This window comes from Hemitrygon akajei, chromosome 28 (genome assembly GCF_048418815.1).
Source record: "Hemitrygon akajei chromosome 28, sHemAka1.3, whole genome shotgun sequence".
Lineage (NCBI taxonomy): Eukaryota > Metazoa > Chordata > Chondrichthyes > Myliobatiformes > Dasyatidae > Hemitrygon > Hemitrygon akajei.
In genome coordinates, this window is record NC_133151.1 from 42,414,516 (window position 1) to 42,438,320 (window position 23,805).

At 55.0% G+C, this 23,805-nt stretch overlaps 1 protein-coding gene across 2 annotated transcripts in view; it reads right to left on the reverse strand.

The window, feature by feature from the left end:
- LOC140717579 (WD repeat-containing protein 74-like) overlaps positions 1–23,805 on the reverse strand; it is a 57,833-nt gene extending 34,028 nt beyond the window's left edge. For both annotated transcript variants that reach the window (XM_073031151.1, XM_073031150.1), the window contains exons 1-8: positions 23,726–23,805; positions 19,288–19,394; positions 13,977–14,098; positions 8,857–8,920; positions 8,160–8,303; positions 6,986–7,087; positions 4,595–4,692; positions 3,806–3,861 (exon numbers count right to left, since the gene is read on the reverse strand). In XM_073031151.1, coding sequence (XP_072887252.1) covers positions 3,806–3,861; positions 4,595–4,692; positions 6,986–7,087; positions 8,160–8,303; positions 8,857–8,920; positions 13,977–14,098; positions 19,288–19,394; positions 23,726–23,780 — 748 coding nt within the window. In that variant the 5' untranslated portion in view covers positions 23,781–23,805. The remainder of the gene's footprint in view (positions 1–3,805; positions 3,862–4,594; positions 4,693–6,985; positions 7,088–8,159; positions 8,304–8,856; positions 8,921–13,976; positions 14,099–19,287; positions 19,395–23,725) is intronic.

Sequence of the window (23,805 nt, forward strand, 5' to 3'; positions counted from 1 at the left end):
ACACCTGGGATATTGTGGACAGTTCTGGTGTCTCTACACCAGGGATATTGTGGACAGTTCTGGTCTCTCTACACCTCGGATATTGTGGACAGTTCTGGTCCCTATACCTGGGATATTGTGGACAGTTAGCAAAAGAAGGATAGGTCAGGCATTGAGAAGATTCACCAGTGGAAAAAGCCGGCTTGCATTACCCTCTCTCTACCCTCATCATTTTCTATATTACCATCAAATCTCTTTGTTCTGCAATCCAAGAAGTAAAGTTCTAGTCTCCCACATCTTCCCCAATACCCGGTTATTAAGACCCAGCACCACCCTTGTAAACTTTGTCTGCACTCATTCAACCTTATTTACATCTTTCCTGTGGGTCGGTGACCAAAACTGAGCTCAACCCTCCACATTTGGCCTCACCAACATCTTATACATCCCCAACATAACATCGCACCTCCTGTAATCAATACTGAAATTTATGGAGGCCCATATGCCAAAAGCTTTTGTCAGGACCCTATCTACGTGTGACATCACTTTCGAGCAACTCCACTCCTGTGTTCTCTACAACTACAAATCTCTACACCTCCATATCTCTACAACTCCAAATCTCTACAACTCCAAATCTCTACAACTCCAAATCTCTACAACTCCAAATCTCTACAACTCCAAATCTCTACAACTCCAAATCTCTACAACTCCAAATCTCTACAACTCCAAATCTCTACAACTCCAAATCTCTACAACTCCAAATCTCTACAACTCCAAATCTCTACAACTCCAAATCTCTACAACTCCAAATCTCTACAACTCCAAATCTCTACAACTCCAAATCTCTACAACTCCAAATCTCTACAACTCCAAATCTCTACAACTCCAAATCTCTACAACTCCAAATCTCTACAACTCCAAATCTCTACAACTCCAAATCTCTACAACTCCAAATCTCTACAACTCCAAATCTCTACAACTCCAAATCTCTACAACTCCAAATCTCTACAACTCCAAATCTCTACAACTCCAAATCTCTACAACTCCAAATCTCTACAACTCCAAATCTCTACAACTCCAAATCTCTACAACTCCAAATCTCTACAACTCCAAATCTCTACAACTCCAAATCTCTACAACTCCAAATCTCTACAACTCCAAATCTCTACAACTCCAAATCTCTACAACTCCAAATCTCTACAACTCCAAATCTCTACAACTCCAAATCTCTACAACTCCAAATCTCTACAACTCCAAATCTCTACAACTCCAAATCTCTACAACTCCAAATCTCTACAACTCCAAATCTCTACAACTCCAAATCTCTACAACTCCAAATCTCTACAACTCCAAATCTCTACAACTCCAAATCTCTACAACTCCAAATCTCTACAACTCCAAATCTCTACAACTCCAAATCTCTACAACTCCAAATCTCTACAACTCCAAATCTCTACAACTCCAAATCTCTACAACTCCAACTCTCTACAACTCCAACTCTCTACAACTCCAACTCTCTACACCTCCATAATCCCTACACCTCCATATCTCTACAACTCCAACTCTCTACAACTCCAACTCTCTACAACTCCAACTCTCTACACCTCCATAATCCCTACACCTCCATATCTCTACAACTCCAACTCTCTACAACTCCAACTCTCTACAACTCCAACTCTCTACAACTCCAACTCTCTACAACTCCAACTCTCTACAACTCCAACTCTCTACAACTCCAACTCTCTACAACTCCAACTCTCTACAACTCCAACTCTCTACAACTCCAACTCTCTACAACTCCAACTCTCTACAACTCCAACTCTCTACAACTCCAACTCTCTACAACTCCAACTCTCTACAACTCCAACTCTCTACAACTCCAACTCTCTACAACTCCAACTCTCTACAACTCCAACTCTCTACAACTCCAACTCTCTACAACTCCAACTCTCTACAACTCCAACTCTCTACAACTCCAACTCTCTACAACTCCAACTCTCTACAACTCCAACTCTCTACAACTCCAACTCTCTACAACTCCAACTCTCTACAACTCCAACTCTCTACAACTCCAACTCTCTACAACTACAAATCTCTACAACTACAAATCTCTACAACTACAAATCTCTACAACTACAAATCTCTACAACTCCAACTCTCTACAACTCCAACTCTCTACAACTCCAACTCTCTACAACTCCAACTCTCTACAACTCCAACTCTCTACAACTCCAACTCTCTACAACTCCAATTCTCTACAACTCCAACTCTCTACAACTCCAACTCTCTACAACTCCAACTCTCTACAACTACAAATCTCTACAACTACAAATCTCTACAACTCCAAATCTCTACAACTCCAACTCTCTACAACTCCAATTCGAGCAACTCCAATCCTGTGTTCCGGGATCTCTCTGTTCTACTGCTCTCCTCCCAAAGAGCTTCAGCTCCCACTCGGCTGCCCCTCTGGAATCTCGGAACGGAAGGTCACTGATTTCCAGTGATGTTCTTCCCGAGACACGAAGGACGGCGGAGCAGGAAGTAGTCTGCTGCAGGAACCCGGTGGGTCGAGCAGCATCTCTGAGGGGCAGGAACTGTCGACATCTTGGCTCCAGACCCTGTTGGGAGAACACTTCTGTTGTGGGAAAATGTGGGGCGGGCTGGCTATTCCCTGCTTCTTTTTACACCCACGGGAGCTGGCCGTTCAGGCTGCAGGAAATCAGAATGCTCCCCTGTGATGACTGCAGACCCACCGACAGCCCAGCGTGAACAGCTGAATCCAGGAAAGAGAGCCAGGCTGCGATCACCACGGGAACATGCGGGACAGGGACTCACACAGCACCACAACAACGGCCAAAGAGTCCGAACCCAGGTGGCAGGGGTACGAGGGGCAGGAGGGGCAGTTCAGGAGTACGGGAACCTGCGGGACAGGGACTCACACAGCACAACAACGGCCAAAGAGTCCGAACCCAGGTGGCAGGGGTACGAGGGGCAGGAGGGGCAGTTCAGGGGTACGGGAACCTGCGGGACAGGGACTCACACAGCATCACAACAACGGCCAAAGAGTCCGAACCCAGGTGGCAGGGGTACGAGGGGCAGGAGGGGAAGTTCAGGGGTACGAGAACCTGCGGGACAGGGACTCACACAGCACCACAACAACGGCCAAAAAGCCTGAACCCAGGTGGGCGGGAGGGGCAGGAATGAAAGTTCAGGGGTACGGGAACCTGCGGGACAGGGAATCACACAGCACCACAACAACGGCCAAAGAGTCTGCACCCAGGTGGGCGGGAGGGGCAGGAGGGGAAGTTCAGGGGTACGGGAACCTGCGGGACAGGGAATCACACAGCACCACAACAACGGCCAAAGAGTCCGCACCCAGGTGGCAGGGGTACGAGGGGCAGGAGGGGCAGTTCAGGGGTACGGGAACCTGCGGGACAGGGAATCACACAGCACCACAACAACGGCCAAAGAGTCCGAACCCAGGTGGGCGGGAGGGGCAGGAGGGGAAGTTCAGGGGTATAGGAACCTGCGGGACAGGGAATCACACAGCACCACAACAACGACCAAAGAGCCCGAACCCAGGTGGGCGAGAGGGGCAGGAGGGGAAGTTCAGGGGAATAGGAACCTGCGGGACAGGGAATCACACAGCACCACAACAACGGCCAAAGAGCCCGAACCCAGGTGGGCGAGAGGGGCAGGAGGGGAAGTTCAGGGGAATAGGAACCTGCCGGACAGGGAATCACACAGCACCACAACAACGGCCAAAGAGTCCGAACCCAGGTGGGCGGGAGGGGCAGGAGGGGAAGTTAAGGCAGGAAATGGCACCTACCTTTCCTGAGGTCCAGGATAGCCAGGTGCCCGTGGGTGTTGCCCACAACGACCGAACTGGAGGGGCAAGAGAGACAACAGTGTCAGCATCACAGGTGTCTGATTGAGGCAGAGAGAGCAATAGAGGGCGTGGGAGGGCTAAAAGAATGTGGGTGTGGGAAGGTTGGTGGGCAAAGAGACATCGAGAGGCCGGGGGGTGTGGGGTCCGAGGGTGAGAGGCGGGGCAGGGGCCCAGAGGGTGATAAAGGCAGCGCGGGAGGGGGGAGAGGGGTGAGAGGGAGTCAGTGTTAAATAACCAACCGAGACCAATGTCATTGGGATGTGAAGAGAAACCCAACGGTCACAGGGAAAGAGAGAGAGAGAGAGAGAGAGAGAGAGAGAGAGAGAGAGAGAGGGAGAGAGAGAGAGAGACAGGGGGAGAGGGGGGAGAGAGAGAGAGAGAGAGTGGGAGAGGGGGAGGGACACAGTGTTAAATAACCCAGTGAGACCACGTGCCAGTGGGACATAAAGGAAACCTAGCAGTCACAGGGAGAGAGAGGATAGAGAGAAAAACAATAGGAGAGAGGAAGAGGGAGAGAGTGAGGGGGGAGGAAGGGGGAGAGAGGGAGAGGGGTAGGGTAGGGGGTGGGGAGGGAGGGGGGAAGGAGAGGAAGGGGAGAGAGTGAGAGGGAGAGGGGGAGGGGGAGGGGCAGCGAGACACACACGCACACAATGCGATTGAACGTTGCACATTATCTCATCAAAGCTTCCCGGAGGAAGCAGGGATGCAAAGAACACGACATCGACTCACTTGGCGTCAGACGTCAGTGAGAGAGCGGTTAATGGAACCTCTCCGTAAGTCATCTCCAGAACCGGTCGGCGCTGAGCACTGGGGTCGTAAACACGGACCTGTGGGCAGAGGAAGTCATTGCTGATGGAGCAGAAATTCACTCCAAACAGGATGTGGTACCGGTGGGGACGGGTCCGTCGCTGTGTCACACCGGGGTACGGTACCGATGGGGACGGGTCCGTCACTGTGTCACAGCGGGGTACGGTACCGGTGTGTACGGGTCCGTCGCTGTGTGACACCGGGGTACGGTACCGGTGGGGACGGGTCCGTCCCTGTGTGACACCGGGGTACGGTACCGGTGGGGACGGGTCGGTCGCTGTGTGACACCGGGGTACGGTACCGGTGGGGACGGGTCGGTCACTGTGTGACACCGGGGTACGGTACCGGTGTGGACGGGTCCGTCGCTGTGTGACACCGGGGTACGGTACCGGTGTGGACGGGTCCGTCGCTGTGTGACACCGGGGTACGGTACCGGTGGGGACGGGTCCGTCGCTGTGTGACACCGGGGTACGGTACCGGAGGGGACGGGTCCGTCGCTGTGTGACACCGGGGTACGGTACCGGAGGGGACGGGTCCGTCGCTGTGTGACACCGGGGTACGGTACCGGAGGGGACGGGTCCGTCACTGTGTGACACCGGGGTACGGTACCGGAGGGGACGGGTCTGTCGCTGTGTGACACCGGGGTACGGTACCGGAGGGGACGGGTCCGTCACTGTGTGACACCGGGGTACGGTACCGGTGTGGACGGGTCTGTCACTGTATAACACCGGGGTACGGTACCGGTGGGGACTGGTCTGTCACTGTGTGACACCGGGGTACGGTACCGGCGGGGACGGGTCCGTCGCTGTGTGACACCGGGGTACGGTACCGGAGGGGACGGGTCCGTCACTGTGTGACACCGGGGTACGGTACCGGTGTGGACGGGTCCGTCACTGTGTCACACCGGGGTACGGTACCGGGGGGGACGGGTCCGTCGCTGTGTGACACCGGGGTACGGTACCAGGGGGGACGGGTCCGTCGCTGTGTGACACCGGGGTACGGTACCGGGGGGGGACGGGTCCGTCACTGTATGACACCGGGGTACGGTACCGGCGGGGACGGGTCCGTCGCTGTGTGACACCGGGGTACGGTACCGGGGGGGACGGGTCCGTCACTGTATGACACCGGGGTACGGTACCGGGGGGGGACGGGTCCGTCGCTGTGTGACACCGGGGTACGGTACCGGTGGGGACGGGTCTGTCACTGTATAACACCGGGGTACGGTACCGGGGGGGACGGGTCCGTCGCTGTGTGACACCGGGGTACGGTACCGGTGGGGACGGGTCTGTCACTGTATAACACCGGGGTACGGTACCGGTGGGGACGGGTCCGTCGCTGTGTGACACCGGGGTACGGTACCGGTGGGGACGGGTCTGTCACTGTATAACACCGGGGTACGGTACCGGTGGGGACGGGTCCGTCGCTGTGTGACACCGGGGTACGGTACCGGAGGGGACGGGTCCGTCGCTGTGTGACACCGGGGTACGGTACCGGAGGGGACGGGTCCGTCGCTGTGTGACACCGGGGTACGGTACCGGGGGGGACGGGTCCGTCGCTGTGTGACACCGGGGTACGGTACCGGCGGGGACGGGTCCGTCGCTGTGTGACACCGGGGTACGGTACCGGTGGGGACGGGTCCGTCGCTGTGTGACACCGGGGTACGGTACCGGCGGGGACGGGTCCGTCGCTGTGTGACACCGGGGTACGGTACCGGCGGGGACGGGTCCGTCGCTGTGTGACACCGGGGTACGGTACCGGCGGGGACGGGTCCGTCGCTGTGTGACACCGGGGTACGGTACCGGCGGGGACGAATCTGTCGCTGTGTGACACCGGGGTACGGTACCGGCGGGGACGGGTCCGTCGCTGTGTGACACCGGGGTACGGTACCGGCGGGGACGGGTCCGTCGCTGTGTGACACCGGGGTACGGTACCGGCGGGGACGGGTCCGTCGCTGTGTGACACCGGGGTACGGTACCGGTGGGGACGGGTCTGTCGCTGTGTGACACCGGGGTACGGTACCGGTGGGGACGGGTCCGTCGCTGTGTCACACCGGGGTACGGTACCAGCGGGGACGGGTCTGTCGCTGTGTGACACCGGGGTACGGTACCGGTGTGGACTGGTTGGGCGCTGTGTGACACCAGGGTACAGTACCGGCGGGGACGGGTCCGTCAATCACCGAGTTCAGGGCTGAGCACTTCCAGGAGGGAATGTCGTTTGCACACGCAGTCTGGTCAGTCAGGTTTGATTTGAGTCTGCGAGGTGAACGATGAGGCCGTTTGAGAACACTCTCTGCAGGTCAGGGGCAGGACTTACCTGGCTGTGGCCTGTACAGGTGACGAGCTTGTCGGAAGCCGGGATGAAGTGTACGTCCCTCACCCAAACCGGAACACGGAGATCCAACCAGTCGTTACGTACCTTCAATAGAGCAGGAGACTGCGTCAAACAGACCGACCTGGGGGAAGGGGACGAGAGGATTGGAGAGGGGTGGGCGGACTGAACATATATGAAAGGGATGGGTGGGCAGACAGGAGAGGGGACAGGGGGCAGACTGGAGAGGGGACAGGGGGCAGACGGGAGAGGGGACAGGGGGCATACGGGAGAGGGGACAGGGGGCAGACAGGAGAGGGGACGGGGGTCAGGTGGGCAGACGGGAAAGGGGACGGGGGTCAGGTGGGCAGACGGGAGAGGGGACGGTGGGGTCAGGTGGGCAGACGGGAGAGGGGACAGGGGACAGGGGACGAGGGCAGATGGGAGAGAGGACGGGGGGGTCAGTTGGGCAGATGGGAGAGGGGACGGGGGTCAGGTGGGCAGATGTGAGAGGGGACGGTGGGCAGATGTGAGAGGGGACGGTGGGCAGATGACAGAGGGGACGGGGGCAGACGGGGTAGGTGTGCAGATGGGAGAGGGGACAGGGGCAGACAGGAGAGGTGGCAGGGGGCAGACGGGAGAGGCGACAGGGGGCAGACGGGAGAGGGGACGGTGGGGTCAGGTGGGCAGACAGGAGAGGGGACAGGGGACGGGGCAGACGGGTGGTCAGGTGGGCAGACGGGAGAGGGGTGAGGGGGGGTCAGTTGGGCAGACGGGAGAGGGGACGGGCAGATGGGAGAGGGGACGGGGGTCAGGTGGGCAGATGGGGGAGGGGTGAGGGGGGTCAGGTGGGCAGACGGGGGAGGGGTGAGGGGGGGTCAGGTGGGCAGATGGGAGAGGGGTGAGGGGCGTCAGGTGGGCAGATGGGGGAGGGTGAGGGGGGTCAGGTGGGCAGACGGGAGAGGGGATGGGGGTCAGGTGGGCAAACAGGAGAGGGGTGAGGGGGGTCAGGTGGGCAGATGGGGGAGGGGATGGGGGGGGTCAGTTGGGCAGATGGGAAAGGGGTGAGGGGGGGTCAGGTGGGCAGATGGGAGAGGGGACGGGGGGGGGGTCAGTTGGGCAGACGGGAGAGGGGTGAGGGGGCGACCGGGGACAGGGTGTTACGATCCCGCGGGCTTACATTCTTTGCCGTGAACACAGTCTCCTGCGGCCTCTGCAGGTCCCAGACTCTCAGCTCGTTCTCCTTGCCTCCGGTGGCCACGCGCTCCCTCCTCTCCGGGTTCTGCCGCATCCGACAGACATCGGCACCCACCTGCAGCTCGGTCTGCAGCGTGAAAGCACCGCACGTGAGCTCCCCCGCTCCCGTCTACCAACCCCACCCAGTTCCTCGTCCTCGGCTCGCGGACCCCCTCCACAGACCCGCTCTGGATTCCTGAACGCCCCCGACTGACCCCGCCCACCCGATTAACCCCAGTCTCCGGGAAACGGCCTTTCAAACACCTCTCTCGTCAGGACACCTGAAATCTCCCGCTCCCAGGTTCCCACAACAACAGGGAAGGCCATTCAGTCCTGTCGTCGCTGTTCTATCCTATCCCCCTCACCAATCGCCTCTGTAATCCACTCTCCCTCCCAGACTTTTTACCCTCCGTCATGCACTGAGGGCAATTAACCCACTGAACCCCGCACGTCGTTAGAGCGTGGTATGAACCCGAAGTGCCCGGGGGGGGGGGATCCATGTGGCCACTGGGGGAACGTGCCAACTCCACACAGACAGCGCCAGGGTCAGGATCGAAACTGGGGGTCCCTGGTGATGAGGGGCAGCAGCTCCCTTCAGTAACATCTCCCACCACCCCCCGGGCAGACAGAACCATCCTTACATGATCGGTCGACCCTTCTTGCCAAACTTTCAGGAGCCCCGACTCCACGCAGGTGATCAGGGAGCTGGAGAGAGGACAAAGGTGACTATTACAGACATGGCAGACGGTCACGTTGAGAAAGGCAGGCCTGGGGAGACAAGAGGCCACACTGGCCTCCTGTAACAGCCAACCCAGCGCAAAAGCACCCTCCCTCCCTCCCTCCCTCCCCTCGTACTCTGCTGCGATGGAATGGCGAAGCAGACTGGCCTCGGTGTGCTCCTCCCGCCGATCGTCTCAGACTTCACTTGCAACTGCCCTGCCCTTCACCGACATCGTGACCTTCCCATCCTCCAGCATCCACAAACCCCCTCGTCTCGGCCTTGAAGACACTCATAGCTCTCTGGGGTCAGGAACGCGGAAGATGCTGGGTGTGTCTACACCCGCCCAACGCTCCTACTCGGCCCCCTGTCCCGCGGCGCCCCACCCTCACCATCCCCGACACCCTTTGCTCCCGCCGGATTTACAAACTCGCTCTCCGCCCCACGTTGACAAACGTCTCGGGCAGCCTGGCTGTGTAAACGTGCCTGAGACTTTCACAGCGCTGTATAAAAAACGGAATTCTTCCTCTTCTTCACATCGGATCGTGTCCGGTGCGATTACAGTGAGAGGGAGCAAGCTGCTTTGTTCTTTTTTACCAGAGTGGTAGGGCCTTGAACATGTTGCCGGGGGTGGTAGTGGAGGCAGATACAACAGGGGTATTTAAGGGGTTCTTTGACAGACACATGGATAGGGACATTACGTACCTAGACATTAGGAAGATGGAATTAATGCAGTGGACCAGTTAATTACCTTTTCTGTTAGTTCAGCACAACATTGTAGGGCCTGTTCTTGTCTTTTACTGATCTATGCTCCAATGGGTGGCGGGGTTTGGACACGTCTCTACCAGAGGAGGTGTGAGGGGCTCCTTCCCTCCGCTGGCCTGCAGGCCAACCTGGGGCAAGGTGTAGCTCCTGCTTAGCCCCCGATCGGGGTGAGGTGAACCCGTGGGAGCAGGTGGTGGACAGTCGTACGAGCAGCCGGTGCAGATCACAAGTCCTGGTTATGCGACCACTGACACCAGACAAACAATCTCTGAAGCATAATGATAATGGCTGGGGACACCCGTCTTGTAAAGACACGGCCCAGAAGAAGGCGATGGCAAAGCAATTCTATAGAAAAATCTGCTAAGAGCGATCAAGGCCGTGGAAAGCTCATGACTGCCTAAACTACCACTTTATCAGGTACATCTCTACACCCGCTCGTTAATCCAAATATCTCATCAGCCAATCACGCGGCAGCAACTCAGAGCATGCAGACACGGTCAGGATGTTCAGCTGTTCAGACCGAACATCAGAACGTGATCTGAGTGACTTTGACCCTGGAATGATTGTTGGTGCCAGATGGGGTGGTTTGAGTATCTCAGAAACTGCTGATCTCCTGGGATTTTCACACACAACAGTCTCTAGAGTTTACAGAGAATGGTGTGAAAAACAAAAACCATCCAGTGAGGGGCAGTTCTGTGGGTGGAAACACCTCGTTAATGAGAGAGGTCAGAGGAGAATGGCCAGACTGGTTCACGCTGACAGTGACTCAGATACCCACACGGTACAACAGTGGTGTGCAGAGGAGCACGAACACACATCAGTGGACACTGAGGATATACTGTATCTGACGAGTGGACTGACGTGCCTGGATGGCATGGGGGAAGCTTTTCTCTGTAACAGAACATGGAACAGTACAGGCTCTTCAGCCCACAACCTTTTAACCTTCTCTAAAATCAATATAACCTCTCCCTCTCACAAACCCTCCATTTTTCTATCACCCATGCACCCATCTCAGAGTCTCCTAAATGTCCCTAATGTATCTGTCTCTACACCACCCCTGGCAGGACGTTCCACATACCCACCACTTACCCCCGTTCACCTTAAATGTCCCTAATGTATCTGTCTCCACAGCACCCCTGGCAGGACGCTCCACACACCCACCACTTACCCCCCATCACCTTAAATGTCCCTAATGTATCTGTCTCTACACCACCCCTGGCAGGACGTTCCACACACCCACCACTTACCCCCGTTCACCTTAAATGTCCCTAATGTATCTGTCTCCACAGCACCCCTGGCAGGACGCTCCACACACCCACCACTTACCCCCGATCACCTTAAATGTCCCTAATGTATCTGTCTCCACAGCACCCCTGGCAGGACGTTCCACACACCCACCACTTACCCCCGATCACCTTAAATGTCCCTAATGTATCTGTCTCTACACCACCCCTGGCAGGACATTCCACACACCCACCACTTACCCCAGATCACCTTAAATGTCCCTAATGTATCTGTCTCTACACCACCCCTGGCAGGATGTTCCACACCCACCACTTACCCCCGATCACCTTAAATGTCCCTAATGTATCTGTCTCTACACCACCCCTGGCAGGACGTTCCACACACCCACCACTTACCCCCGATCACCTTAAATGTCCCTAATGTATCTGTCTCTACACCACCCCTGGCAGGACGTTCCACACACCCACCACTTACCCCCGATCACCTTAAATGTCCCCAATGTATCTGTCTCTACACCACCCCTGGCAGGACGTTCCACACACCCACCACTTACCCCTGATCACCTTAAATGTCCCTAATGTATCTGTCTCTACACCACCTCCTGCAGGACGCTCCACACACCCACCACTTACCCCAGATCACCTTGAATGTCCCTAATGTATCTGTCTCTACACCACCTCCTGCAGGACGTTCCACACACCCACCACTCTTCATGTAACAAACTTATCTCTGACACCCCCCATATACTTTCCTCTAATCCCCTTAAAATTATGGCCCCTTGTATTAGCCATTTCTGCCCAGGGGAAAGTCTCTGGCTGTCCACTCGATCTGTGCCTCATATCATCTTGTACGTTTCTGTCAATTCACCTCCCACCCTTTAAAGAGAGAAGCTCTCCAGGCAGCGTCCTGGCAAATCTCCTCTGCACCCTCTCTAATCCAGGCAGCATCCTGGTGAATCTCCTCTGCACCCTCTCTAATCCAGGCAGCATCCTGGTGAATCTCCTCCGCACCCTCTCTAATCCAGGCAGCATCCCGGTGAATCTCCTCCGCACCCTCTCTAATCCAGGCAGCATCCTGGTGAATCTCCTCCGCACCCTCTCTAATCCAGGCAGCATCCTGGTAAATCTCCTCCGCACCCTCTCTAATCCAGGCAGCACCCCAGTGAATCTCCTCCGCACCCTCTCTAATCCAGGCAGCATCCTGGTGAATCTACTCCGCACCCTCTCTAATCCAGGCAGCATCCCAGTGAATTTCCTCCGCACCCTCTCTAATCCAGGCAGCATCCCAGTGAATCTCCTCCGCACCCTCTCTAATCCAGGCAGCATCCTGGTAAATCTCCTCCGCACCCTCTCTAATCCAGGCAGCATCCTGGTAAATCTCCTCTGAACCCTCTCTAATCCAGGCAGCATCCTGGTAAATCTCCTCCGCACCCTCTCTAATCCAGGCAGCATCCAGGTAAATCTCCTCCGCATCCTCTCTAATCCAGACAGCATCCTGGTAAATCTCCTCCGCACCCTCTCTAATCCAGGCAGCATCCTGGTGAATCTCCTCTGCACCCTCTCTAATCCAGACAGCATCCTGGTGAATCTCCTCCGCACCCTCTCTAATCCAGGCAGCATCCTGGTAAATCTCCTCCGCACCCTCTCTAATCCAGGCAGCATCCTGGTAAATCTCCTCCGCACCCTCTCTAATCCAGACAGCATCCTGGTAAATCTCCTCCGCACCCTCTCTAATCCAGGCAGCATCCTGGTGAATCTCCTCTGCACCCTCTCTAATCCAGGCAGCGTCCTGGTGAATCTCCTCTGCACCCTCTCTAATCCAGGCAGCATCCTGGTAAATCTCCTCTGCACCCTCTCTAATCCAGGCAGCATCCTGGTGAATCTCCTCTGCACCCTCTCTAATCCAGGCAGAGTCCTGGTGAATCTCCTCCGCACCCTCTCTAATCCAGACAGCATCCTGGTGAATCTCCTCCGCACCCTCTCTAATCCAGGCAGCATCCCAGTGAATCTCCTCCGCACCCTCTCTAATCCAGGCAGCATCCTGGTGAATCTCCTCCGCACCCTCTCTAATCCAGGCAGCATCCTGGTAAATCTCCTCCGCACCCTCTCTAATCCAGGCAGCATCCCAGTGAATCTCCTCCGCACCCTCTCTAATCCAGACAGCATCCTGGTGAATCTCCTCTGCACCCTCTCTAATCCAGGCAGCATCCTGGTGAATCTCCTCCGCACCCTCTCTAATCCAGGCAGCATCCCAGTGAATCTCCTCCGCACCCTCTCTAATCCAGGCAGCATCCCAGTGAATCTCCTCCGCACCCTCTCTAATCCAGGCAGCATCCCAGTGAATCTCCTCCGCACCCTCTCTAATCCAGGCAGCATCCTGGTAAATCTCCTCCACACCCTCTCTAATCCAGGCAGCATCCTGGTAAACCTCCTCTGAACCCTCTCTAATCCAGGCAGCATCCTGGTAAATCTCCTCCGCACCCTCTCTAATCCAGGCAGCATCCTGGTAAATCTCCTCCGCACCCTCTCTAATCCAGACAGCATCCTGGTAAATCTCCTCCGCACCCTCTCTAATCCGGGCAGCATCCTGGTGAATCTCCTCTGCACCCGCTCTAATCCAGGCAGCATCCTGGTAAATCTCCTCTGCACCCTCTCTAATCCAGACAGCATCCTGGTGAATCTCCTCCGCATCCTCTCTAATCCAGACAGCATCCTGGTAAATCTCCTCTGCACCCTCTCTAATCCAGGCAGCATCCTGGTGAATCTCCTCCGCACCCTCTCTAATCCAGACAGCATCCCAGTGAATCTCCTCCGCACCTCTCCGTGACCAGAACTGAGCTCAGTATTCCAAGTAGCTTCACTGTCTCATAATCATCTGTTGATAATGAAGAGCCAGAGGCCAGACCATCTGGATGTCGGATTATCGGAGTGTCCTGTCACCGTATGTATACCTCTGCCAATCGCTGCTCCCACATTCACATCTCCTACCTCACCCCCTCCCCCCCACCCCACCCTATTCCTCCAGCGTGCTCACTTGTCATACGTCGCCAGGCCTCGGAAAGGCCCTTCCCCTCCGGAGCAATCCCGGAATTCCGTGAACTTCTCCTTCTCCGTGCTGAAGACTTTCACCGTGCCGTTCAGACAGCCCAGCAGCACCTGTGGGACGGAGGGCAGGAGGAGGAGGAGTGAAAGGTGTCTGGAGGCACTGGCTAACACAGTCCGATTCGGTATGTCACAGGTGTGCGGTGGAGAATATTCTGACTGGGGCGGGGGCTCCACTGTGGGAAGTCAAGCTTCACTCAGTCAGATCCATCCCCACCGAGGACCGCGTCACCAGGCAGCGTTTCAGGATTTGAGAGCCCCCACCGTCATCTTCTCATTACTACCACCGGGGGTGAAACACACACATTCAACCTTTTAAGGATGGATTCCAGGCTGCCAAAGGCCAGAGCTTGTGGGGCAGGATTGTGGCAGAGTGGTGAAGGGGCGGGACGCAGCGGGGAGGGGGGGCAACATTCAACAACAGCTTTGTTCTCAAAGTGATTTTGTAAAAACTGTGTATTTGTTTATGTTTTCTTGTGAACGCTGCTCATCTCCGAATTGGAAAGTTACAGGGAGAAGGCTGGAGAACGGGGTCGACAGGGACAATAAATCAGCCTCGATGGTGTGGTGGAACAGAGTCAATGCCCGAACTCTGCCCTCGGTCTAAAGGCCGAGATCTCTCGCTGTGAGCGAGTCACCGTCGGAGTCTCCCTGCCCTTGTGCAGATGACAAACACCCGAGTGACCGTGGGGAGAATTAAACAGGCTGGCAGGGGCTCGATGGGCTGAAAGGCCTGTTTCCATGCCGACGATCACCGTGGTCACACGTAGAGAGCTCAGTCTGAAATGCCGATGCCTTGTTCCCCTCTGCAGACACTGACCGTCCAGTGAAGAGCTCCCCCTGCACACAGACCCCAGAACGGGGTAAAGCAACAACAGAATAAAGTGTCACAGAGAAGAAAGGGGAGATTGTGAAGCCAGGCATCCGACCTCGTACCGGGGAACCGTTCAAGAGTCTGATATCAGCGGGGTAGATGTTGTCTCCGATGAGCTCTCAGGCTTCTGTGTCTCCTGCCCGACGGGAGGGGGGAAAGAGGGAATGCCCCAGGTGGCAGCAGATGAGTGGGGCAGGTTTTGTCCCTGAGCCTGGTGGGATGAGCTCTCAGGCTTCTGTGTCTCCTGCCCGACGGGAGGGGGGAAAGAGGGAATGCCCCAGGTGAGGCAGCAGATGAGCGGGGCAGGTTTTCGTGACGTGCTGAGCCGTGTCTAAAACTCTCTGCGGTTACGGACACAGCGGTCACCCCAGCACGGTGCCTGCCACCCTCCACCGACGTCAACCTACGGCCTGCCACGCTGCTGGGTGGCCACGGAGTCCTCCCCCTCCCCTCCCTCGGCTGAGCCCGAAACAGCGAATCCTTATTCACCTCCGCAGATGCTGCCTGACCTGCTGATCTCTCCTGGCATTTTGTGCGCCTTGCTCTGGGTTGCCAGTGTCTACAGAGCCTCCTGTTCTCGTGACATGTCTGACGGGGGGGAAGACTCGGTGCCTGTTTCGACCCCAGGGACAGCACGGCACAGCAGGGGTCAGTGGATCAGGCTCAATCCCTGCCCCTTTCCGGACGGAGCTCCGCGCGGCCCCTCCGCCATTCCAGAGTCCGACAGCCGCGGGCGCGCCGAGAGCAGTGTGACTCCCCGTCGCACACCTCACTGAACGTGCAGTGCGCGGGAGAGGGCAGAACTGACCTCAGGAAACCAGGCGGCCACGGCACCTGACAGGGGGATCTCGTGTAGAACGTGCTCGTCAGAGCATCAAATGAAGAAGTCGATCTGTTGCAGCTCGATAAAACCAATAGACAGACAGACACTTCACTGACGCCAAAGGAAATCGCAGTGTCACAGTAGATCACAGATACACAAATAGCACAAGAGGAGTAAGAAAGAACAAAATTTAAGTTCCCACAAACAGTCCGACAGGAGGCGGTCATCACGTCCCCGGCTGCAGGTTAACTCATTACAGAGCCTAATGGCCGAGGGAACTTCACGCTTCGGAGCAGCGCGGTTGCCTTAGTCTGTTACTGAAGATGCTCCTCTGTTCAGCCAAGGAGCCATGCAGAGGGTGAGAAACATTGTCCAGAATTATCAGGATTTTCTATCGCAGACGCCAGTGTGTCCAGTTTGACTGTGAAAACAGGGCCAGCCTTTCTAATCAGTTTATCCAGTTATTAATGGCATCACCCATATTGATGCAATTGCCCCAGCATTGTGTTCAGTTCTGATCACCTCATTACAGGGTGCAGAGGAGATTCACCAGGATGCTGTCTGGATTAGAGAGGGTGCAGAGGAGATTTACCAGGATGCTGTCTGGATTAGAGAGGGTGCAGAGGAGATTCACCAGGATGCTGCCTGGATTAGAGAGGGTGCAGAGGAGATTCACCAGGATTCTGTCTGGATTAGAGAGGGTGCAGAGGAGATTCACCAGGATGCTGCCTGGATTAGAGAGGGTGGAGGAGATTCACCAGGATGCTGCCTGGATTAGAGAGGGTGGAGGAGATTCACCAGGATGCTGCCTGGATTAGAGAGGGTGCAGAGGAGATTCACCAGGATGCTGCCTGGATTAGAGAGGGTGCAGAGGAGATTCACCAGGATGCTGTCTGGATTAGAGAGGGTGCAGAGGAGATTCACCAGGATGCTGCCTGGATTAGAGAGGGTGCAGAGGAGATTCACCCGGATGCTGCCTGGATTAGAGAGGGTGCAGAGGAAATTCACCAGGATGCTGCCTGGATTAGAGAGGGTGCAGAGATTCACCAGGATGCTGTCTGGATTGGAGAGGGTCCAGTGGAGATTCACCAGGATGCTGCCTGGATTAGAGAGGGTGCACTGGAGATTCACCAGGATGCTGCCTGGATTAGAGAGGGTGCACAGGAGATTCACCAGGATGCTGCCTGGATTAGAGAGGGTGCAGAGGAGATTCACCAGGATGCTACCTGGATTAGAGAGGGTGCAGAGGAGATTCACCAGGATGCTGTCTGGATTGGAGAGGGTGCAGAGGAGATTCACCAGGATGCTGCCTGGATTAGAGAGGGTGCACTGGAGATTCACCAGGATGCTGCCTGGATTAGAGAGGGTTCAGAGGAGATTCACCAGGATGCTGCCTGGATTAGAGAGGGTGCAGAGGAGATTCACCAGGATGCTGTCTAGATTAGAGAGGGTGCAGAGGAGATTCACCAGGATGCTGCCTGGATTAGAGAGGGTGCAGAGGAGATTCACCAGGATGCTGTCTGGATTAGAGAGGGTGCAGAGGAGATTCACCAGGATGCTGCCTGGATTAGAGAGGGTGCAGAGGAGATTCACCAGGATACTGTCTGGATTAGAGAGGGTACAGAGGAGATTCACCAGGATGCTGTCTGGATTAGAGAGGGTGCAGAGGAGATTCACCAGGATGCTGCCTGGATTAGAGAGGGTGCAGAGGAGATTCACCAGGATGCTGCCTGGATTAGAGAGGGTGCAGAGGAGATTCACCAGGATGCTGCCTGGATTAGAGAGGGTGCAGAGGAGATTCACCAGGATGCTGCCTGGATTAGAGAGGGTGCAGAGGAGATTCACCAGGATGCTGCCTGGATTAGAGAGGGTGCAGAGGAGATTCACCAGGATGCTGTCTGGATTAGAGAGGGTGCAGAGGAGATTCACCAGGATGCTGCCTGGATTACAGAGGGTGCAGAGGAGATTCACCAGGATGCTGCCTGGATTAGAGAGGGTGCAGAGGAGATTCACCAGGATGCTGCCTGGATTAGAGAGGGTGCAGAGAAGATTCACCAGGATGCTGTCTGGATTAGAGAGGGTGCAGAGGAGATTTACCAGGATGCTGCCTGGATTAGAGAGGGTGCAGAGGAGATTCACCAGGATGCTGCCTGGATTAGAGAGGGTGCAGAGGAGATTCACCAGGATGCTGCCTGGATTAGAGAGGGTGCAGAGGAGATTCACCAGGATGCTCACTGTATTGGAGAGGGTGCAGAGGAGATTCACCAGGATGCTGCCTGGATTAGAGAGGGTGCAGAGGAGATTTACCAGGATGCTGTCTGGATTAGAGAGGGTGCAGAGGAGATTTACCAGGATGCTGTCTGGATTAGAGAGGGTGCAGAGGAGATTCACCAGGATGCTCACTGTATTGGAGAGGGTGCAGAGGAGATTTACCAGGATGCTGCCTGGATTAGAGAGGGTGCAGAGGAGATTTACCAGGATGCTGTCTGGATTAGAGAGGGTGCAGAGGAGATTTACCAGGATGCTGTCTGGATTAGAGAGGGTGCAGAGGAGATTCACCAGGATGCTCCCTGGATTAGAGAGGGTGCAGAGGAGATTCACCAGGGTGCTTCCTGGATTAGAGAGGGTGCAGAGGAGATTCACCAGGATGCTGCCTGGATTAGAGAGGGTGCAGAGGAGATTCACCAGGATGCTGTCTGGATTAGAGAGGGTGCAGAGGAGATTTACCAGGATGCTGCCTGGATTAGAGAGGGTGCAGAGGAGATTCACCAGGATGCTGCCTGGATTAGAGAGGGTGCAGAGGAGATTCACCAGGATGCTGCCTGGATTAGAGAGGGTGCAGAGGAGATTCACCAGGATGCTCACTGTATTGGAGAGGGTGCAGAGGAGATTCACCAGGATGCTGCCTGGATTAGAGAGGGTGCAGAGGAGATTTACCAGGATGCTGTCTGGATTAGAGAGGGTGCAGAGGAGATTTACCAGGATGCTGTCTGGATTAGAGAGGGTGCAGAGGAGATTCACCAGGATGCTCCCTGGATTAGAGAGGGTGCAGAGGAGATTCACCAGGATGCTGATTAGAGGATATCTCTCGTGATGATAGGTTTTTATCTTTTATCTTTGGAGTGAATGGAAGGAAAAGCAGCTTGCTAGAGGACAAGCAGATAAGAGGGAAAGGTCGAGTAGACAGCCAAAGATTTTTTCCCAGGGTGGAAATGGATAATACGAGGGGGGCATAATTTTACTGTGATTGGAGGTAAGTACAGGGGGTCGCCAGAGGCAGTTTCGTCACACAGAGAGTAGTGGGTGTGTGGAATGCCTACTGAGGTGGTGCTTTCGATACATTAAGAGACAGATGATTTGAAAATGCTGGGTTAAGTAGGTTGGATCGGTCAGCACAGCGTTGTGGGCCGAGTGCCTGTGCTCTAAACACTGGCTGAGCCTGAGTTCCTCCAATGGTTTGACTGAGATGCAGAGCATGCCGATCTCTCTCTCACACACACACACACTCTGACTCCAGCTTCGAGGGGGTTTCAGGTCTCCGGTTACCTCAGACTCCAGGGGGCTCTCCCAGCACATGGCGCAGACCTCCTGGTCACGGCTCAGCACAGAAACGTCCGTGTAGTTGGCGGCCCGCTTCTTGTGAAGGTTGACGCCTAGGGAGAGGGCAGACGCGGGCATTAGTAAAAGTCAGGCTGTTCCCCGAGAGAAACGTCAACAGCGCCTCCCCTTACACGGGCCGAGGACACTTCCACTGCCAGGTCTGTGAGGGTGACTCACTCACCTACCCCCACAAAGCCAGAAATCCGGCCTCTGGCAATACGGCTTTCTGCTGACCTGCGTTTGACCCAAATCCCTCTGAGCCAGCGGTCTGTGGGCACGGACAAAAGAATTTCAGTTCACTAACCCTGAACTGAAATTTATTATCTCCTTCGGTGATGAGCACAGACATGAAAGCACAGTAGCAATAGCCCTACCTGTGACTGGTGTGGGACTGAAGACGCACATATATATGGTAGCACGATATTAATACGCAGCAGCCTCTCTGGACTCTGGATTGGGGATTGCCAAATGTTATGTGGATTTTCTGGTGTAGTCTGTTTTGTCATGTGCTTTTGTGATATCATTCTGGAGGAACGTTGTTTCATTTTTTAACTGCATTGCAATTGTGGTTTCTAAATGACAGTAAACCGAGATTCAATTCAAATCAATATTACTAGATCAAAAATGTGGGTTTTTTGGACAATATTTTGATAACAGGTTGCTTTTGTAATCCTGTGTATTTTATTTGCTTCTGGGCTTCACCGGACTGCCAAATGGATCGATGGCATTAAAAAGGTTAAGAATCCTGATCTAAAGCTTTACTATCGATGTACTTGTCCAAACACTGTAAATATACCCACCCGTACCCCTTCCTCTGTCAGCTCGTCCCATATACCCCCCCCACCTTGCCCTCAGGGTCCCTTTAAATCTTTCACTGCTCACTTTAAACAATGATTCAGGAACAGCTTCTTCCCCTCTGACGTCCAATTTCTGAATGGAAGTCGAGCCTCACTGCTCCTTTTTACAAACTTCTCACTGAAATTTAACATTACGTAATGCTGCCGCAGAGCAACAAACTTCACCACGTAGGCTGGTAATATTAAACCTGATGCAGATCGATCCCCCTCCCCCGGGGAAGAGTGCGCTATCCACTTTACCTGTGCCCGGGTCCACGGACCCCTTGTTCAATGGTATTGGTCCACGGCATAAGAAAGATTGGGAACCCCTGACCCAAGGTCACCCCTCGGCCTCTGTCGCTGCAGGAAAGAGTCTCTCTATCTCCAGTGACATCTTTTGTGCACCTTTCCCAATGTACTGGCATCCTTCCTGTACACAGAACCCCAAGTCTGGTCACACAAGCTGCAACAAGACCACGCAATTCATGTACCCAATGCCTTGAATACTGAAGTCAGACACCTCCTTCTCCAGCAGCTGTTGCCGAACACGTACCCGAATCCCAAAGTCCGCACTCCCCAGTGGCCTCATTCCCTGTGCAAGTCTTCACTGAACAAAACCCAATACCTCGCACGGCTCCGCGCTAAACTCCACCTGCCATAACTTGGCCCGTGTCCAGTTCATCTAGGTCCTCTATTACTACACTCATAAATTTCTACAGATGTACCGCGGAAAGCATTCTAACTGGCTGCATCACCGTCTGGTGTTGGGGTGGAGGAGAGGCACAGGATCGCAAAAAGCTACAGGAAGTTGTAAACTCAGTCAGCTCCATCTTGGGCACCGGGCTCCCCAACATCCAGAACATCTTCGAGGAGCGATCCCTCAAGACGGCAGTGTCCATCATCAAGGACCCCCATCAGCATCTTCTCATTGCTACCATCAGGGAGGGGGTACAGGAGCTTGAAGACACACACTCAGCGATTCAGGAACAGCTTCTTCCCCTCTGCCGTCAGGGAGGAGGTACAGGAGCCTGAAGGCACACACAGCGATTCAGGAACAGCTTCTTCCCCTCTGCCGTCAGGGAGGAGGTACAGGAGCCTGAAGACACACACTCAACGATTCAGGAACAGCTTCTTCCCCTCTGCCATCAGGGAGGAGGTACAGGAGCCTGAAGACACACACTCAGCGATTCAGGAACAGCTTCTTCCCCTCTGCCGTCAGGGAGGAGGTACAGGAGCCTGAAGACACACACTCAGCGATTCAGGAACAGCTTCTTCCCCTCTGCCGTCAGGGAGGAGGTACAGGAGCCTGAAGACACACACTCAACGATTCAGGAACAGCTTCTTCCCCTCTGCCATCAGGGAGGAGGTACAGGAGCCTGAAGACACACACTCAGCGATTCAGGAACAGCTTCTTCCCCTCTGCCGTCAGGGAGGAGGTACAGGAGCCTGAAGACACACACTCAGCGATTCAGGAACAGCTTCTTCCCCTCTGCCGTCAGGGAGGAGGTACAGGAGCCTGAAGACACACACTCAACGATTCAGGAACAGCTTCTTCCCCTCTGCCATCAGGGAGGAGGTACAGGAGCCTGAAGACACACACTCAGCGATTCAGGAACAGCTTCTTCCCCTCTGCCGTCAGGGAGGAGGTACAGGAGCCTGAAGACACACACTCAGCGATTCAGGAACAGCTTCTTCCCCTCTGCCGTCAGGGAGGAGGTACAGGAGCCTGAAGACACACACTCAATGATTCAGGAACAGCTTCTCCCCCTCTGCCATCAGGGAGGGGGTACAGGAGCCTGAAGACACACACTCAACAATTCAGGAACAGCTTCTTCCCCTCTGCCATCAGGGAGGAGGTACAGGAGCCTGAAGACACATACTCAACGATTCAGCGACAGCTTCTCCCCCTCTGCCATCAGGGAGGAGGTACAGGAGCCTGAAGACACACACTCAACGATTCAGGAACAGCTTCTTCCCCTCTGCCATCAGGGAGGAGGTACAGGAGCCTGAAGACACACACTCAACGATTCAGCGACAGCTTCTTCCCCTCTGCCATCCCATTTCTGAATGGACAGGGAACTCATGAACACTACCTCAGTATTTTCACCCTCTCTCTCTCTTTTTGCTCAAGCTAGGGACTCACTTTCAAGGACTCCATCTCATGTTCGCATAGTTAATGCTTATTTATTTATTGTTGTGTTGGCACAGTGTGTTGTCTCTGGTTGAACGCCCCAGTTACGGTTATTCTGAGTACGTCCACACGAGAATGAATGAATCTCAGGCTTGTATATGGTGGCAAGTATTATGTACTTCAATAATAAATTTACCTTAAACTCCACTTGCCACGTCTTGGCCCAGTTCCCCAGCCCGCCTTGGATTACAGTTACTTGTTAACCATTGCTGGGCTGGGGTGCAGCTTCCAAAGCTCAATCGTCTGGGCGGCGGTGTGGAGATGTAAGGGGCTCCTTCCCTCCACTAGCTTGAAGGTCACCCTTGGGCGAAGTGCAGCACCTGCTTACCCCTCTCCCACCCCATCAGGGTCACGCCTGGTTCCCTCACAAGCACGTGGCACCAGTCTAATCTCGAGACTGCAGTTCGCTAAACTTCTTGGTTTGCTTCACTTTTTGCGTAATTTACTCGTGATTTGTTTTTCCTGAGAATGTTGTGTCTCTGACGCTATGTAGCTGTGCTGCGGTGAGGTAGGTTTTCCACTGCACCCCTGTGTGTATTTCTAAGTACACGTATTTTCAAAGTCTGTATACAGAATGCAACCTTGTGATTCGTCTCCTTGCGGGCAGCCGTGAAACAAAGAAACACTGAACTGTTTAAGGAACAACCCCACAGGGCAAAGACGATCAAACACTCAGTGTGTGAAAAGGAACAGATCATGCAAGCATTAAATATGAACATGAAATGCAGTCCTCACTGCCGCAATCGGCCGACGGCCTTCTGCATTTGACAAGAGGCTGGATAGACGTTGACGTCCTGCTTTTTAAACCTGCCTGACACCGGACACTGACTATTCATCCCGTCGTCCAGCTTCCACACCCCTCCCCCTCACTCAGCACCCTCCAGAAACTTCCAGTATCCGCATCCCCAACTCCGACAGATCCCCTCCCCTCACTTTCTCCCTTTCCTGCTTTGTGAATGATCCCCTTCCTCTCCCCGACCAAATCGATTCCCCTCTCCACCCCCTCAACACTCACCCCTATCTCCCTCCCTCTCCACCCCCTCAATACTCAACCCTATCTCCCCTCCCTCAACACTCCGATATCCTCCTCACCCCATCTCCCCTCCCTCTCCACCCCCTCAACACTCACCCCTATCTCCCCTCCCTCTCCACCCCCTCAACACTCACCCCTATCTCCCCTCCCTCTCCACTCACCCCTATCTCCCCTCCCTCTCCACCCCCTCAACACTCACCCCTCTCCCCTCCCTCAACACTCCGATGCCCTCCTCACCCCCCATCAACACTCACCCCTATCTCCCCTCCCTCCTACCCTCCTATTCTCACTCCATCTCCTCCTGCCCTCCCAAGACACACGAACCTTTGAGAACTCCCGTTTCTGCTCCGATCCAAACGTGGTTCCACCGCGCCGCCATCTTCCCCCCTGTGTGCACCGGCACG